This window comes from Mytilus edulis, chromosome 7 (genome assembly GCF_963676685.1).
Source record: "Mytilus edulis chromosome 7, xbMytEdul2.2, whole genome shotgun sequence".
NCBI lineage: Eukaryota > Metazoa > Mollusca > Bivalvia > Mytilida > Mytilidae > Mytilus > Mytilus edulis.
The window spans coordinates 38,918,135-38,935,941 of NC_092350.1; the positions used below are offsets into that span (position 1 = coordinate 38,918,135).

Below are 17,807 nucleotides of genomic sequence, written 5' to 3' on the forward strand. Positions count from 1 at the left end.
ACAAAAGTTTGAAAGCCGAAACAAGCACAAAGTCGAACAGCATCGAGGACCAAAAGATCAAAAAATTTGTGCCAAAAACGGCCAGGGTTTTCTGTTAGTTACCAGAACATCCTTATTATTTAGAACAATTTATACTTTTGCAAACAGTAAATTTATAAAATTACTAAACAAAAGCTGTACATGATAGAACTGAAATATAAACTAATTACAGGAAACAACTGAAATACATTACATAACCATACATTTGCAACACAAAATGTAGACACATCCGAACAAGCCCAAACCCCAACGCCAAGTGACGTCATATTTGAAATTGTAAAAAATGACAAAATAATGATGACGTCATTTGAATGTGTAAAACAGATCATCAAAAAATGAATAATGACGTCATTTGAATGAATAAGATAGAATTCGGATTGATTTAAGATTATATTTGAACTAAATACTGATATTGCATTTAATAACAATGCACATTTTAATATTTATTATTAGCAAACTAAGGTAGCAATTAACTATATTATAAAGCTATGTCCGGTTTGTTTTGAATCTGACTTCATACGTAAAATATTGTACTGATTACGTTGAACAAAATGAAATCTAATAAATGAATGAATGCGGTGATTAATATTATTTACCATAACACATAAACCCGATATAAAATTAGAATCTACAACGTAGTTTCTTTGATCAATAATTCAAGCAGTTTTCATGTTACACATTCAAAATAATCGCACAATGTTTCATGGTGTGTGAAATACATTTGAAGATGATCTGACGTTGTGCACCGTCCAATCTTGCCTTATTATTATATGTTTCAAAATGACACATAGCCATACCAGCACTAAACTAACTTATTCTATAAATTCTATAAAAAGTTTGAGAATTGTTGTGAAATCAGAATCTTTTGAACTTTGAAGGATAATTGATTCTATGATCATCTTTAGTACTTTAAGCATGAAAACTAATTTATTGTTTTAACTGACGGCTGATTGAAACATGTTTTGTAGCGTTAAAGGTTTTTTTCTATCGGTCTTACAATTGCCAATGATAGCTGGTTTGTTTTGTTTACTAGCTTTATTTATTAATTTTGAACTATGTATAAGATAAAATTGAGAATGGAAATGGGTAATGTGTCAAAGAGACAATGGTGTGGAGAACTGTTTAATAACATAAACGTAAAAACGATATTCGAGATAAGAAGAATTTCATTTATTATGTATGTGCTATCTGCAACAGTTTTTCATCCTTAAAAAAGTCAAATAAGTAGCTCCAGGAAACATCTGTTTGTACGTGAAAGTAATGTTCAACTTTCGTGTATATGTCTAATAATGTATTGTTTTACACACAGTTTATGTTCTTCATCCGAAATTGTCATTGTCATGAGAGATATTTGAATTTAGTGTATATTGCAGCAGTCTTGAAACTGTTGATCCCTTAAATTTCCATTGAGAAGTTTCAGAGTAGCAGTACAGATAGTCTTTTGTTCACATCTATATCTCCATCCCGTTATGATCCTACTCCAATCGAGGTATCTTTCAACTTCAGTACAATCCCTTCTGGCATCCTGAGAAAAAAATGTAAAATATAGAATGTGATTAATGAGGATGGTACTTTTCAGACTTAGATTGATCTTGGTTTTCTTTATTTAGCATACTTTTATTCCCTTTTTCCCAAAGTATGAGTACTGCTTAAAGAGTATACAAATAATGAACTGTGTTGTAAAAAAAAGAAGATGTGGTATGATTGCCAATGAGACAACTCTCCACAAGATACCAAAATGACACAGAAATTAACAACTATAGGTCACCGTACGGCCTTCAAAGCCCATGCCGCATAGGTAGCTATAAAAAAAAATGTCAATGTAAAACAATTCTAACGAGAAAACTTACGGCCTCATTTAATTACAAAAAGTGAACGAAAAAAAATATGATTGCCAAAGAGACAACTTTTCACGACAGTTCAAAAGACGATGATAAGGATTTATGGGTCATCACACGATCTAAACGAATAAGAAAAACCTTAGTGTATAGCATGAAATAAAATATATAACATGAAAAATATTTTGATGTTGGTGGAGATATTTGATATTCTCTTTAATATTTAGGCTTATGAGACGATTCAACATTTACTGACTAGCAGATACTATATGTTTGGGTAGAAGTGTGCTGCCTTGGTCACGTTTACCAATATCATTTCGGGTCAGCTGTACAGTAGCCCCCGTACGAATTTGGTATTTTCTTGCTGTTTTGAAGACCCATTGATGGACTTCGGCTATTTTTCTGCTTTTGGTTGGGTTGTTGTCTCTTAGACACATTCACCAACTCTTTTCAAAATTTCATTTTCTTTTTGTTTGACTTCTGTTATGTACTTACAGAGCCATCCCATGTGACTATGGTAGGCGTTGCATATCCAATCTGGACATAATAAAAGACAGGATTTCTTCCATTGCATGAATGACTTATAATGTCTAATCTTGTAACATCAGCAGCAGCTCCACCATCAGTTACATGCCATAAAGACATCGAAAGAACAATAATGAATGCTATTTCCTACAAAAAGTTGTCCATTATCAGATCATGACTTAATCTAGTCATATAATACAATATAAAATGAAGTTTTCAATATGATAGAATCTCTAAAGGAAATCAAACAAATTCACACAGTTTGATTCGACTGGAGTCTAATAATGTATATATAATAATACTTGCTTATTTTAATATATATATACTTTTCAACGTTTTTCAAATAGAAGGATGTTATATATGTAGTATCAGAATAAAACAAGGTTCTACTGCATGAAGCACATCAACCCATTCCTAAAAAAAAACAATTACAGCAAGAATCGCTAATATTTATAGCTCGAACTCTATAGTTTTAAACGTCCAAAAAGTCTTCATATGTCCTAGTCATAGCAAAAAGAGTGAGATGTAGTAATAATATAGAGGAAATGTGTTATGATTGCCAAAATGACATCTATCTTCATAAATTGAAATGAAGTAGTTGAAAGCAATCACAGGCAACAATATGGATTTCAAATATGAGAAACCCGAAACTGTATAGTCAGCTATAAAATGTCACCACATGAAAAATATGAAACCTTTCAAATGGGAAAACATAAAGACATAATTTATAACAAATTGTTTTATGAAAATCAAAAATGACAGACATGAACCAACGATAATCACTGAACAACCGACTCCTGACTAGGGACATTCACATATAGTCTGTGGATAAAACCTGTAGCCATCCCTGTCCTAACCCGAGACAGCTGGCCCTATCCCTGCACTAACCTGAGACAGTGTTATAACTACAACATAAAAGCTAACTACAAACGTAGGTGGCAAAGAGCGTAACTCATCATCCCGAAATAAATCCGAAAAACATGTACAAAAAACGTTGACCAGACTTGGCAGGATATGTATACATCCCTTAAAAAAACATTAACACTTAGTGCAGAGATGAGCTCACTCTCAGCTACTTATAGCAAGTTCTAAACCACTTAAGAAAAAATACCAATTAGTACACATAAAACTTCCAATAAATTTGGTGTAAAAACGACATTGACAGTCGGAAAATCACATGACAGGTTCAATGCCAAAATATAGGTATCGACAAATTGCATCAGCATGAATGTGACTTTTACAATTAATCGTCTTACCTAAGTCTATATTTTTATCATCGCGTTGTTTAGGAGCACATTAAAGTCATTCTTACTCTAAGGATTCAACCCATTGTCCTTATTTGTCCGTCAATGTTTTCAGTCATCGATTTAGTCAAACCATTGCCTCTGCTACTTGTTTGTTTATAAAGCCAGAAATTTTTTATAACTGGAAACTTTCCTTACACTAGGAAATATTTTTGAAGTTACCGACGTGCCCCGTTTTCTTATGGAAAGAAACTGTACAATTTTAGAAGAAAAGCACAGATAACATTGATAAAATGGCAGTTCTTTTCAAATAGTCCGTTTTATGAATGTTGACGTTAGGTTTTGGGACAACAATAATAAAAATAATACTAAGACACAACTAGTGCGATATAAATGATGTTCTGCATCTTGACAATAAATGTTGCTAAAGTCATCCGAGTTTACAACTTGCAGAGACTAGGATCGCCCGGTCAGCTTTATCAATGTCTTCTATGTCAGTGAAAGAAATCAATAATGAGGATAAGAACTACTATAAAGTCCTAATTCTCTGACTGACTAAACACTTTATAATAATAACAACTGCTAAATACTCATAATCAAAGCGCGTTGTATAGAATTTTTGTAAGAACACCATACTTTCGATATTTATCATGAATACATTATAAATATATATTGAAAACATGTATTTAATCATGATTTCCAAATACTGTAGATATTAATATTGTTACATTCATGAAAGTGAAAAGATATACGTTACCAAGGTGAAATAATTCATCTTTTTATACAAATCTGTAATGAAATTGTAAAACATTAAAAAGTTAACGATGAATAAAACTTCAATTTTAAACCATGTGTAGTTTAATCACGATAGCGGTGATTAAACTTTGCATAGTTTTGATTTTGATTTTGAATTCATCAAACATATTCAATAAAAAAGTCTACAAATATAACAGTAAATGACTGTGTGTGTACATGCATGTCACAGGTGGGTCCAGGATTTTTTTAGAAAGTAGTGGGGTCATTTCCCGAAAACAGAAGATATTTTTTGGACAAATCTATGCTGAAAATTATAATTTCCCATCATAAAAAGGGTTTGCCTCTATCCCCTTTTTGAATACACCCCTGTATGTGTGTGTGTGTGTGTGTGGTTCTTATCTAATAATGTGCGTATTGAAACGATGACTGTGTGTGTGTCAAAAGAGGGACGAAAGATACCAGAGGGACATTCAAACTCATAAATCGAAAATAAACTGACAACGTCATGGTTAAATTGAAAAAGACAGACAAACAATAGTTCACATGACACAACATAGAAAACTAAAGAATAAGCAACGCGAAACCTATCAAAATTTGGGGGTGATCTTAGGTGCTCCGGAAGGGTGAGCAGATCCTGCTCTACATGTAGCACCCGTCGTGTTGCTCATGTTATAAAAGAACCGGTAAATAGTCACATTCATGAAAAGGACGGGGATTGTAGTTACGACGTAGGGAACATATCCGATATCATCTGAGAAACGGTAACTCAACCAACTCGTGATGGCGTCCGTAAAATCAAATATTTTACGTTGTGTCTTATAATGTTGTGGTATAGTACTCTGCATTGGTGAAGCGTGGAGCAAACACCAATCTAGTACGAGTTTATGTACAATAGATGCTTTAAAAATATTATCAAAAAAAAGAATGTAAAATTTAGAACTTATTTTGCTTAAAAAGACGAATAACTGTCTGAGTATAGGAGTACTCACATAATGATAAATGTAAAGATAAAGCCAATAAATTAACTATACCTTGTTTCTTAGATTTATCGAAGGCACTGAAAAACCTCGTCCGAATCTTTTTAAAGAAATTCTGTTTCAGATCTAGCTTTTATAGCTTTTAAGGAAACCCCAAATCCTGTTGTTGTTTTTTTTATTATTTTTATCTATTTCGCAGTTAGTCAATAATCTAACCAGGTACAAACTTGAGTATCTATAGTGTACTACTTGGATTGTGTTTATCAGGTAAGATAGGTCAGTATGCGTAATTTATTTTCAGTAGGCGGTAATGGTAACATTTGCGTCTGTAGCTCAGTCCATATCGTAAACTTATATATCCTTTTTTTTTTGGGAAAAATTTGGTTGCTTATAAAGGGAATCACTGAAGCATGACCCCCTCTTATGCAGCCAGTGCCCCCCCCCCCCCCCCCCACTTATGAAAAATTCTAGATCCGCCAGTGACGTGTTTGTAGTTATTTTGATGTTAGATTAAAACAAACAGACTACTGGTAAATCGTTTAGCAGATGTTTGATTCATTGATTGTTGGTTACTTTATAATTTAGAATAAATACACCTACAAATGAAAATGTCAAGTGGAATGTAAACACGGACCATTAAAACAAACCCGGCCATATCATATGTTGTACTCGAAAAAAAACTTGAAAAGATACTGAAACCATATGATGAAAAATATAAAATGTATCTTTAGCAATTTTGAAAGGAATAAACTAGTAGTAAACTTTTCAGTATATATGTAGTGCACAATTTAGCATGTATACATGTTTTTACGTCAGATTATTATTTTGTTTCAACCGTCCTTCTCCATAAAATGTTATTTGAAATTAAACGACAACGTAACATGAATATATTGTTGACTATTGCGTATGATGTGTTTAAGCTTCTGAATTTGCCATTTATTAGAGACTCTCCGTATTGAATTTTCCTTGGAGTTCAGTATTGTTGTGGTTTTTATTATTTGTAGGGCCAAGTGTATATATGTTGTGCTTAAATTTTACAATTTGTACAAATGATAAGTTGTACAAAAAAATGGGAAAAACAATTGTACATAATAATTTGTATTTTGACTTTATACAAATAACAATTTGTACAAAAAGTGTCTGTACAAATAATAATATGTACAAGACGTGCCGAAAATTCATTTATAACTTGTACAATAATTTATAATACGGATACGGGTGAAAAATGGCATTGATACAAACGATAGAAAAGTTATTTCATAACCACACAGCAAACCTTATCGACAAAATACAAAGATAGTTCTTTATAATTGTTTTAGCAGGCAAATGAATTACGGCATCGGGAATTGCACAACATCTTTTACTCTCCCATTTAACTCCTTTTGAACACTTTGTAATGGCTACTTACTTTGAGGTCGATTGCTTTGATAAGCTGCGAAAGCTATGTATCCAGCTGTTAATGTACATCTTTTAGTAAGTTATCCAGTCGAGGCAATAGTGTAAGTACTAATGGCCTTGTTGATTAGTAGGATAAATTTGTCCAAAGTGTTCTGCACTAGCAGTGAATGAAACATAAAAGAACAGTCATGTGTACGTAATGGGCGGATAGCTTAATTGAAATATGACAATGACATTGAAACACAGATCATTCGTGTAGGAAACATGCGCTATGTGGCTAATAGATACAAGACGAATTACTTACCAAAACAAAAAAGAGACAGTAAGTATCAGAAGTTAATTTCATTATATATATTTCCTTAGTATGATCGTGCCCTAACTGATCGTCGAAATACCTGATGCATAAATGTCAAATCTGTCATTTTGGGTACCAAATTGCAACATCTGTATGGATTTTAATAGAATATGTATTCGTCTTAAAGTCTAATTGAAACTGCGGTGAAAGACAGTTTTATTCACAAAAATGCTTCCTTAGCTTTAACTTTTGCTACGCGAAGCAGTTAAAACATGTTTCTTTCATGTAAATGCAAATCAAAGGTGGATACAGCTCTTGTAAATTTAAATGTGAAATGAAAACGATGTTGCGCAATTTCCGATTCCATAATTTACTCACCACAAAATAATGATAAAGAACCACTTTTTTTATTTTTTAACTAAGGTGTGCTATAAACCATTTTACGACTTACAAGCGAATTTCTGAAAATTTCTGTAATCTATACAGACACATTTTGTAAAAAGTCAACATACAAATTATAATTTGTACAATTTTTTCATACAACTTTTAATGGATACAAAAGGATAACTTGTACGTAACAACTATACACTTGGGCCAACACAAAAGTTCAAATATGTTTATGTTACGTTGTCGTGTAATTCAAAACAAACATTTCAAGGTGAAGTAGTTGATAAAACTATAGGAAATACAAGTATGCGTCATCGATCTTGGGTTTTCTACATGTTATGTAAATTCTTTTAGCATCCGTATGAATTACATATGATACAAAACACAATCATGTAATCAAAGCAGATTATGGCATAATTAATACATTTCTGGTAACTAAAGGCTTTGAATGAATTGAAATACAGATACATCCTATATTTGACAAGCAATTTGTGACGATGAAACTTTTGGAGTATCGATCTTTAATCCCGAGTTTACTTTGACATAAGATATGATTGCACTCACTGAAGTATGGGTATATTGAGTGACAGGACATCATCATAAATATATATACAAGATAACATGTCGAAATGCGTTAAGAAAAAGGATGTGCATGAATGATAAATTATGCTTCGTCTTCGTTTACAACAAGTCGACCAGTAGATTTACACTGTTAGCCAAACTCAACAAATGAAATTTGCGTCGTTAAAAATACCACCATTTGATTATAACTTCTTCGGTGTTTATTTTTACTTTTATTATAACAATCAGTGTGGTCCTCCAAAAAATCATATTTTTTATTATTTTTAAAAATAAATGTAATGTGTGGTCTAACTCCCACTTTTATAGAAAAAGCATTGTTAAATAAAAAGATGTAGACATAGATCTTTAAATTGAGCTACGGGAAAAGAAGTATAGAGCGTAGCAACATCTAATATTGATATTATTGAAAATTGTTATGATCAGATTAAAGCTTTTATTTAGATCTTTGCCCATTTTAAGGATCGACATTTGATTGTTTGAGTAAATCTATTATTCTCAATTTTATAAAGTAAATTCACAAAAATACTGAAGACCGGGGAAAATTCAAAACGGAAAATTCCTAATCAAATGGCTAAACCAAAAGCTCAAACACACCAAACGAATCTGTGGCTTTACAAAAAGTAAAATCACAAAAGTACTGAACTTAGAGGAAAATCAATTTGGAATGTCCACAATCACATGACGAAATCAAATACTATCTTGGATGCATATCATGTTTATTGGCATTTGTTAATTGGATATTTAAAAACCCAATTATACCCAAACCTGAAATAAAAGAACCAACTGTTCTCAGAGACCGACACGGAAACGGATCTAACACCTAAATAGACAGTTATCAATGCCAATGTTGTTTTAAGATTTTAAATAAGGTGTGGAAATGGTTTAGGTTAGGGTTAACAGATGTTCCACTTACTGGACAGGCATACGAGACTATTGTAAGATTGTTTGTAATAACAGTTTAGATAAAGAACTTGTAGTTCACATTGACTTGGTTTGATCGTATATCGTTAGACCTTATATAGTCAAAAAGACATAATGCATTTTTAGTTCAAATCTGTATTTTTTGGTGGAAAGGAAATCTACATTCTAATCTATATTAGATTAAATTAAAAAGAAAAGTTAATAAATATTATGGAACAAATAACAAATGATACTGTGATGTTATATTTAAGTATATTATTAATTTTGTTGATGCTTTAACATGTTATGACATCGGAATAACAAACGTTGCGTTTAATGATTGACGGCTACTTAAAATATGCAAATCTTCAAGTAGTTTATCTCTATCCAGTTTATTTCCTGATTTTGGATTCGTTAAAAATTTTTCATTGGAGTGATGATCTTTTTGTCGAAATATGCATATGTATCAACAGCATCTTATGTATCGACAGTATCTGATACATCAACATAAGTGCGATTGGATGATATTTGAGTCTTGAGTTCTTGTATTAGTTAGGACTTTAACATATAAAGCAACACCGTCCGTTCTTATTATAAATGTTAATTGGGCTTCACATAATGCTACGCAATCAGATTATTTGATTTTGATAAATCGATTGAGATAAAACGTGCTACAAACTGAAACCGAGAGAAACACATCAATTATAAGAGGGAACAAAGAACAGGAACAGCGGAGTGCAACAAAAACAATAGGAAGACTGTCGTTAAATAAGAGACAAAAATTTACAAGCAGTACATTTCTGAAGAGTTTGATAAAATATTTTATACTGCACTCGTTCTATTTGAGCAGTCAAAATGCGTTGACCGTATATTTCTATGTTATATACAGTCACTGACCTGATATCACTTTTCCTCATGTATTTTTTAAATAGATATTGTCGAAATTATATTTAATTATTCATACGACCTCTTCAACCTGTTCTTGTTTCCAATGTAAACAACGATGCGTTTAACGACTCAAACTTGTTTCTTTTACAATTTTTGGGAAAACATATTTCACTTATTTTTTTGTTTGCAATCTTTAAATCATTATGTTTTATGTTTATGTTAATATTTTAGTCTGTAAACAAACGAATTCGTTCACCATTGATTGCGGTTTTTAACAGTTAATGGTGTACATTTCATCGTGTTGTATATTTCTCCGCCTGCATGATATAAGGCCTTTTTAAAGGGGGATTTTCAAACAACAATTGATTTTTTTTTTATTTTAGATTGCAGTATAAAGACAATAATAGTGCATTGACTTGACATATCAACGATATATGGATTCGGCCCGAAACGGGGAAAATGCTCGGCACAGCCTCGCATTTCCCCGTTTCTAAGCCTCATCCTTATATCGTTGATATGTCAAGTCAATGCACTATTATTGTCTATTTATTTTATTTTGAAAGAAGGTCAGTGTTCAGAGTATCACTTTTAATTCATCCTTTTTGTAAGATATGATGGACACTTTGGCTAGAATTGTCGTGTAATGTTCTCATGACCTGCTTGAACCAGGAAAATAATATTACGCCTCCACATACTATTACACCTTTCTCCTACGTACAGAAAGCACCGGAATCAAAAGTTACGTACATGTATAGATAATAAAGCTATATATATATAAATGTCGGTTAAGTAAATTTAAGAATAGGTTTGAGTTTCTAGTGTATGAATATTTCATAGTTAGATTTAGAAAAAAAAATGTTCGATTTATGTATTATGTTAACTGTCTTCCGTTTGGTGTTGACATTAAATATTGAAGAAGAAATTTCAGAAATCCGTATGGCAGTTAAACAACAGCAGATGGAAATTCTTCAACTTCAAAATTTTAACCACTTTCTTATTAAGGAAAATCATTCATTTAAAACAGCCATCCGTCAATTGGAAGAGGATAATCTTTTAATACGAAAAGACATTAATTTAACAATTGGAAGTATTTCTTCTACCGAACAAAGTGATTTTAAGCATGACGAGACGTTAAAGAGAAAATGGAGCAAAACTGGAGAAAGTAAGTAAAATATGATATAGTATCTGAATTAAACTAATAATATTTCCCTTATATTGTGCACTTTTGATTTCGTGTGATATTAATTTGTTTATGAGAATATTTTCATTGATATATTAGGGTGGCAAATAAGATACAAAAAAAAATCATATGTTCTTTTAATTATGTCCAGATATATGTTATTGCATCCAGAATACAAAATAATTGCAGTTTCGTCAAACAATATAATATAACTTGATCTGCTTAAAAAGTACTCGTGTTTTCTGACTTGATATAGGCGATCACGCGGGATAGTCTTCTGAATTACGCAACTGCCTTATTGATTTCGTGTAAACGTGTTCCTCTCCAATATCGGACATCGGGGCTTCGATACCCTGGCCGGGCAAAACCAAAGACTCCTTTGGCGCCTGTTAAACGTTTTTAACTCGTTGAATGTGTATGCTCCTATCCTAAGTCAGGAGTTTGTACAGTGGTAGCCGTTTCTTGATGTGGTTCAAAAGTGTTTTTCGTTTTTCTTTTAATTAGACCGTTGATTTTCATGTTTTAGTTGTGTAAAACTAGTCATGTTTTGGCACTTAATATTTTGCTGATCGGTTTTAGAAACGGCAACGTATTAAAGACAGTTCTTTGACCTATAAGTGTTTAATATTTATACATTGTGATTTGGATGGAAGGCTGTCTCATTGGCATTCATCTTTGACAATAAGCTAGTCTATTAAAGAGATATTTAAATATACTTACCATTCTTTATAATTTCAGGCAGTCTACAGAATAGTCGACGAGCAGCCGCTGTAGGACCACTGGATCATGTAGCATTCTATGCCTATATGTCGAAAGACGATCCAAGTTTACAAAAACATAACCAACTAGTGTTTGATGTAGTCAAAATTAACATTGGAAATGGCTACCTCAACAATACTGGCGTTTTCGTTGCTCCATCGTCAGGCACGTACGTCTTTGCGTGGACGCTTTACACCGGTAACCATGGAGCTACCTATTATGACTTGATGGTGAACGGTGAAGTATACGGGAGTACATCTGGTGAAACGGATGACGTTCCTGGAGATTTTGATTCTGATTCTGGAACTGTTGTTGTTTCTCTCAACACAGGTGATAACGTTTACTTCCGTTCGATTATTCAAACAACAGCATTCATTCTTGGAAAAAGAAGCGCGAAGACTTCATTTTCTGGATGGAAATTGTACTGATAAACAATTTTCTATACTCTTTTACATTTTTATGGTGTGCTATGTAATTAAAAATCTCTTACGAAAATCTTACTTGTCAAAAATTTTACTGGTTCACAACATGTATTTGCTTCTAACAGTTTAACATATAAAATAGATCCCTACCTATACCCTGATATACATATCAAAACTTTGTCAGTAATGTAACACCAAAACGAATTGAGATTGCGGAGACGGAAATTATATTTCCTTGCAGGGTTCATTATGTTCGCCCGCCCCAAACATGTGACATTGGTCTTACAGCACAACATATGAAATATGAACAAAATATAACAATCAATTGAAAAGAGCTTAAGTCATTAGATCAATACAAAGCTGAAAAAACAAGTAAGAAAAACACAAACTGGACGTGGCAGGGTATTTGTACATCCCGACAAACGGAGAAGAAATTAAGTACAATTTTTAGAATAGTCGCAGTTACTGAAAGCTGGTACAAAGACAATAGCAACTAATAAAATAGATCATGATTCTAAAACTAAAATATCAATCAGTTCACATCCAACTTGAAATCGAAGTACAGAGAGAAAAGCAACTAAAAAAAAAAACATGATTCTAAAACTAAAATATCAATCAGTTCACATTCAATTCAAAATCTATTACGTGTTAAGCATAGACGTCATTAACAGCAATAGAAATACATGATTTTGTACAATGCTAATATACAGATATCTACAGACTGTGGAAAAGTGAGTATAAATGTGCGTATGTTTATATATAACAGTAATATTAGTTCACAACAACAATAAAAAAAAACATAACATAACAAATATAACATAACATAACGAAACAAAAAAAAACAAACACTAACAAAACAAAAACAAAACCAATGAAATTACTTTGATAATTCATTCCAACTATTGAATGACAAACGGGTTATCGGTACAAGCATTTTGTGTGTATTCATCCCCCCCCCCACACACACACACACGCACACACACAAAAGCAACTAAAAATAAGACAAAAAATACGAAAAAAAACGAGGTTTGATATTTTAGGGTCCATGGGATTCTGGATTTATTTTTATTCATATATCGGTGCCATTAAATATATATCATTATATATATACATTTTAAAAATGTGTCCAACGACCGGGCCAACCAAATAAGATGACCGCCATGGCTAAAAAACATAAAAGTAAAATGTAAAACGATTTTGGCTTATATCTCTGAAACCATTGCATTTAGGGCAAATCTGATTGGGGGTAAAATTGTTTATCAGGTCAATTTCTATCACCCCTCAAATTTTCAATCAAATCAGACAACCCTTTGTTGGGCTTCTGGCCCTGAATTTGTAAATTTAGGGAAACAAGAGTTAGATTTAGTCTCATATATACTAAGGATCTTATGAAAAATAGCAAACTACTTGTATATAATTCTCAACAATTGAAATAAGCATAATTATTTTGAAAGAAAAAAAGGTCATATCCGTTCCTAGTGAAAAATAATACTTGAGTATGTGCAAATTTGCCTATATATGTAATTTCAAATTTGCAATACGTTCACAAGAATTTTAAACCAGTGGTGCTTTTGCAATAAATACAAACTTGCTTCAAAAAGGATAATATTTTTTTATTAACTAGATGTTCGAGTTAAGTGTTATTCAAAGAGGACAGATGTTTATTAAAAAAATCCAAGAGATACGAGCACCATTTGCATACTTTGTGCAACTGCATAACTGAAGAAAGATGACAATGTGCATTCAGTTTTTGACGGGGAATCGTCGATTTGGGAAGTGAAAAAACATTAAGAACATAAATGAACTTAATAATAAAACGGTTGTAAAAATTTTCATTCTTCGGTGCACGTAAAAAAAAACCATCGAACATACATTGCTGATGCGCGGCAAGTAGTTTCCTTGTCATCGCAAAGACCAAAACAATGGAGAGTTGTCTCATATACAAGCATACCAGATCTTCTTTTGGCATTATCTGTTCTGGGAATTTCGCAAGATATATTATTGATCAATATTAAATTTTACCTTTTTAACTATATAGTCTTGCATTGGTAAATAGTAATGTTAGTTTAAAAAGGGTGATTGGCACCGTTTGTTTTTAATTTCGGAATTGTTATAAAATCAGACCATATTTATATTGATAATTGTATAATATTTGGTATTTTTCTAAATCTTGACAAAACCAACTGGTAAGAGCGAATTTTTAAGATTGTGTTTTGGGCTACGTCAAATTACCAGCACCTCATAAACATTAAACACATGCAGCATAATAAAATACTAGAAACAACAACATATTATAAAAAGTGATCACACCTTTAGCGTTTCAGCTACCAATAAAATTTAGAAAAATGGAGAAGTAAGTTATATATACAATATCAATAAATGGGTTATTGTAAACTAATATATAATGGAAAGATCTGTATAAATTTGTAATCAAATACTTCCAATGTGGTGTTCTGTTTCTGTTCATGGTCATGTAAGATAATAATTGTGTACTTTTTATCTTATCTCAACACTTCTGCACTTCTAGTAGTAAAATGGAATCGAGAATGTTAATGTTATTTATGTTCGTACTGTTTTCGTATTCTGTGTTAGCAAGTGATACTGGAGAAGAAATACGCAAAATACATGAAATACTGAAACAGCAGCAATCCCAAATCCTGAAACTACAAAATGACAATAAATCACTTAAAGCGGAAAATATACTGCTTAGAAAGGACGTAGATAGATTAAAGGAAATTGATTCCAGAATAGACCATACACATTTTACAGCTGAAGGCTCTGCAGATAAGGACATTTTACCGAAGAGAGCGGAAAATCCAAAACAATCCACGAATGTTAAAGGTTAGCACACATGATACATTATTGTTTTGTTATACTTATTTTATTTTGAAAGACAATATAGTATTTTTTGACTATGATCAAAATCCTAGCAAATCTTTTTATTTTTCTTTGTTGTGTTTATACTTTTTTCGGAAGTTTTTTTTTTTCTTTTGTATATAGTTATAATTTTGGCTGGCATAATAAAGGTTACATTTAGAGTAGTTTCTAAAACAACACACACACATACACACAAACAAAAGACGCAAGTGTATCTATTAGCTATATTATCTTTCTGTAATCTTTCTGTTAAATCATGAAGTAAAATAGATTGCCAATACCACATTTTAATTCACGGCACTCGGTTGAATCTTCATATTGATGAAATTTTATAATCTTATTTATATCATCTTTGTTTCAGATGCAACACTTCAGGATATACGCACAGTGCCGGCCAGTGATCTTGGAGTTGTGGCATTCTCTGCTTACATGTCAAAAAATGAGGACAATCCGAGCAGTCACCACACACTAGTCTTTGATACCGCACAAACTAATATTGGAAATGCTTACAACAAATTCACGGGCGCGTTTTCGGCACCAGTAGCAGGTGTGTATGTCTTTGCGTGGACAATTTATTCAGGAGACAATGGAAAGACTTTTTTTAATATTCTAGTTAATAATTCGGTATACGGGGGAACATTTGGCGAGACTGATAATACCTGCTGCGATACCGACTCAGATTCAGGGACTTTAGTCGTATCGCTGAACCAAGGTGACACTGTATTCATTCGTTCGTTTCGTCAAGCCACTACACAAATTCGAAGTAGCGATTCTTACGGATCAAAGACAACATTTGCAGGATGGAAATTAAATTAAGACACTTTTGAATTCGTCAGTTGCATTTTGCCTCCCTTATTAACGATATAGCTGGATTTAAGTCAACTCGCCATTATCGTATAAGAACCGGGTGTAGTTTGGTTTCTTAACCTTCCACCGTGTCCGACTCTGATACAATGTTGATACACATTGAAGCTTATTTCTTTGTATTTAACTTCTGAAAGTTGCGTACTATTAATTGCACTTATCTCTAAAGAATTAAAATATATACTTGAACAAAACTAAGGCGTAAACATATATATTTCAAAAGGGGAAACAATTACCTAACTGCGAAATAGACATCAACATAAACTATTAATATATGACAATGTGTAATGCATATCAAGCAAAAGAGTTAAGAGTCATAAAGAAATATCAATTATAGCTATATTGCTACACAAATTTTAAAATAAGAGATCAAGGACGGACAACATAGAGAGATGATCTTTATAATACAGCTTGTGACAAGTAATTAATTTGCGACAAATGTATTTTCACAAGGAAGTTAGAGACTTCACGTAGAAGTCGATACGATATATTTATAGCGCTGGAGTTTTTAGAAAAAGCATAATGGGCCAGTATTAATTTCAATTGTAGATCTAGTGAACCTGATAGTGATATTTATTTATCTGCTCATAGTTTGTAGGCTTATGTAACGCTAAGCTTAGGAAATCTGAACATTTGGATAAATTAGATAATGACACTTTCATTATCTAAATTTATTTTATTTATCTGGATAATTTTTGTTTTAAGAGTAATTATATGTCTATAATGTTTAGTTTCATTTGATGATGTAGAATATATATTTTTATCATTTATTATGGTTGTAGTTTAATAATGTAATAGTTTATCGCTCATGCTGATTAGAGACCGTAGAAAATTTCTCCGTCCTTGAGATGTTTGCTCTGCTGTATTGTTCATGTTCTGCTGCAATTATTCTTCAATAATATCTCTTATGTGTACCAGATAATTCCCTCAACTTTTGGATAGTCGCACACAACCTAGTCTTGGCCCCATTCATATGTACAGTAATTTTTTCACTTTCAATCATTTGTTTAGAAATCAATAAATCGTTATTTACACACAAGGCCGCACGGTTTTTTCTTTCTTGTATACATCAAACCAGGTACTTCTAAGAAAAAGGCAATATGTCCTCATTTTTAGAACTCATTCATACATTTTTGTATTATTCAAACTAATTAGACAATATGTGTTCTAAAAAGAGAATTAGTCTTGACATTTACACATATGCGTAGGGCTTTTGTTTTAGATGTGTACTTTTTAAAATTTCCTGTTACCAAAGTTGGAATTTTTCGAAAAGCTAAGGATTTTTCTTATCCCAGGAATAAATAACCTTAGCCGTATTTGATACATTTTTTTTGGAATTTTAGGTCCACAATGCTCTTCAATTTTTGACTTCTTTGGCTTTATAACTATTTTGATCTAAGCGTCACTGATGAGTTTTATATAGACGAAACGTGCGTCTAGCGTATTAATTATAATCCTGGTACCTTTGATAACTAATTCCAGTATGCTCTTTCCATCGTCCCGATTTGGTGGTAATGCATCTTACAATGTCTATCCAAATTATCTTGCAACCATTCCAATCAAATCGGTGCTAGATGCCATCTTAAACTGAAATGCATTGCGGTAAGAGTTGTGTTTTGCTCTCTGTGATTTTGAGATGACGAACAGCAATTCAAACTGATTCTATGCATTTTGCTGTGCATATAGGAATTTTGTGTCATGGGAAAATATACCATATCCTTAACGTTGATATTATATTCAACTGTGAGTATAGTTTTTCAAGGATTTTCTAAGGTATAAATTACCTTATTTAGTAGTCCTGTCATGTGATGTTGTCATTTAGTGTTATATTAAACATTACCATGAAAGTGGGAGGTTTGGCTAGACACAAAACCAG

At 32.2% G+C, this 17,807-nt stretch overlaps 3 protein-coding genes across 3 annotated transcripts; 2 read left to right on the forward strand and 1 right to left on the reverse strand.

Moving 5' to 3' along the window:
• Positions 1 to 1,187: 1,187 nt before the first annotated feature.
• Positions 1,188 to 5,557, reverse strand: LOC139481418 (uncharacterized). Its single transcript, XM_071264739.1, has 4 exons — positions 5,434 to 5,557; positions 4,404 to 4,435; positions 2,373 to 2,549; positions 1,188 to 1,564 (listed from the first exon to the last, which is right to left on the reverse strand). Exons 2-4 carry the CDS (start codon positions 4,419 to 4,421, stop codon positions 1,397 to 1,399), a joined length of 363 nt encoding a protein of 120 aa, XP_071120840.1. The 5' UTR covers positions 4,422 to 4,435; positions 5,434 to 5,557; the 3' UTR covers positions 1,188 to 1,396.
• Positions 5,558 to 10,623: 5,066 nt separating this feature from the next.
• LOC139481417 (complement C1q-like protein 4) lies at positions 10,624 to 12,263 on the forward strand. The gene is made up of 2 exons (XM_071264738.1): positions 10,624 to 10,991; positions 11,748 to 12,263. Exons 1-2 carry the CDS (start codon positions 10,685 to 10,687, stop codon positions 12,194 to 12,196), a joined length of 756 nt encoding a protein of 251 aa, XP_071120839.1. The 5' UTR covers positions 10,624 to 10,684; the 3' UTR covers positions 12,197 to 12,263.
• A 2,451-nt stretch (positions 12,264 to 14,714) lies between these two features.
• On the forward strand, positions 14,715 to 16,701 carry LOC139482871 (complement C1q tumor necrosis factor-related protein 1-like). Its single transcript, XM_071266903.1, has 2 exons — positions 14,715 to 15,031; positions 15,429 to 16,701. Exons 1-2 carry the CDS (start codon positions 14,725 to 14,727, stop codon positions 15,881 to 15,883), a joined length of 762 nt encoding a protein of 253 aa, XP_071123004.1. The 5' UTR covers positions 14,715 to 14,724; the 3' UTR covers positions 15,884 to 16,701.
• The last annotated feature ends 1,106 nt before the right edge of the window (positions 16,702 to 17,807 follow it).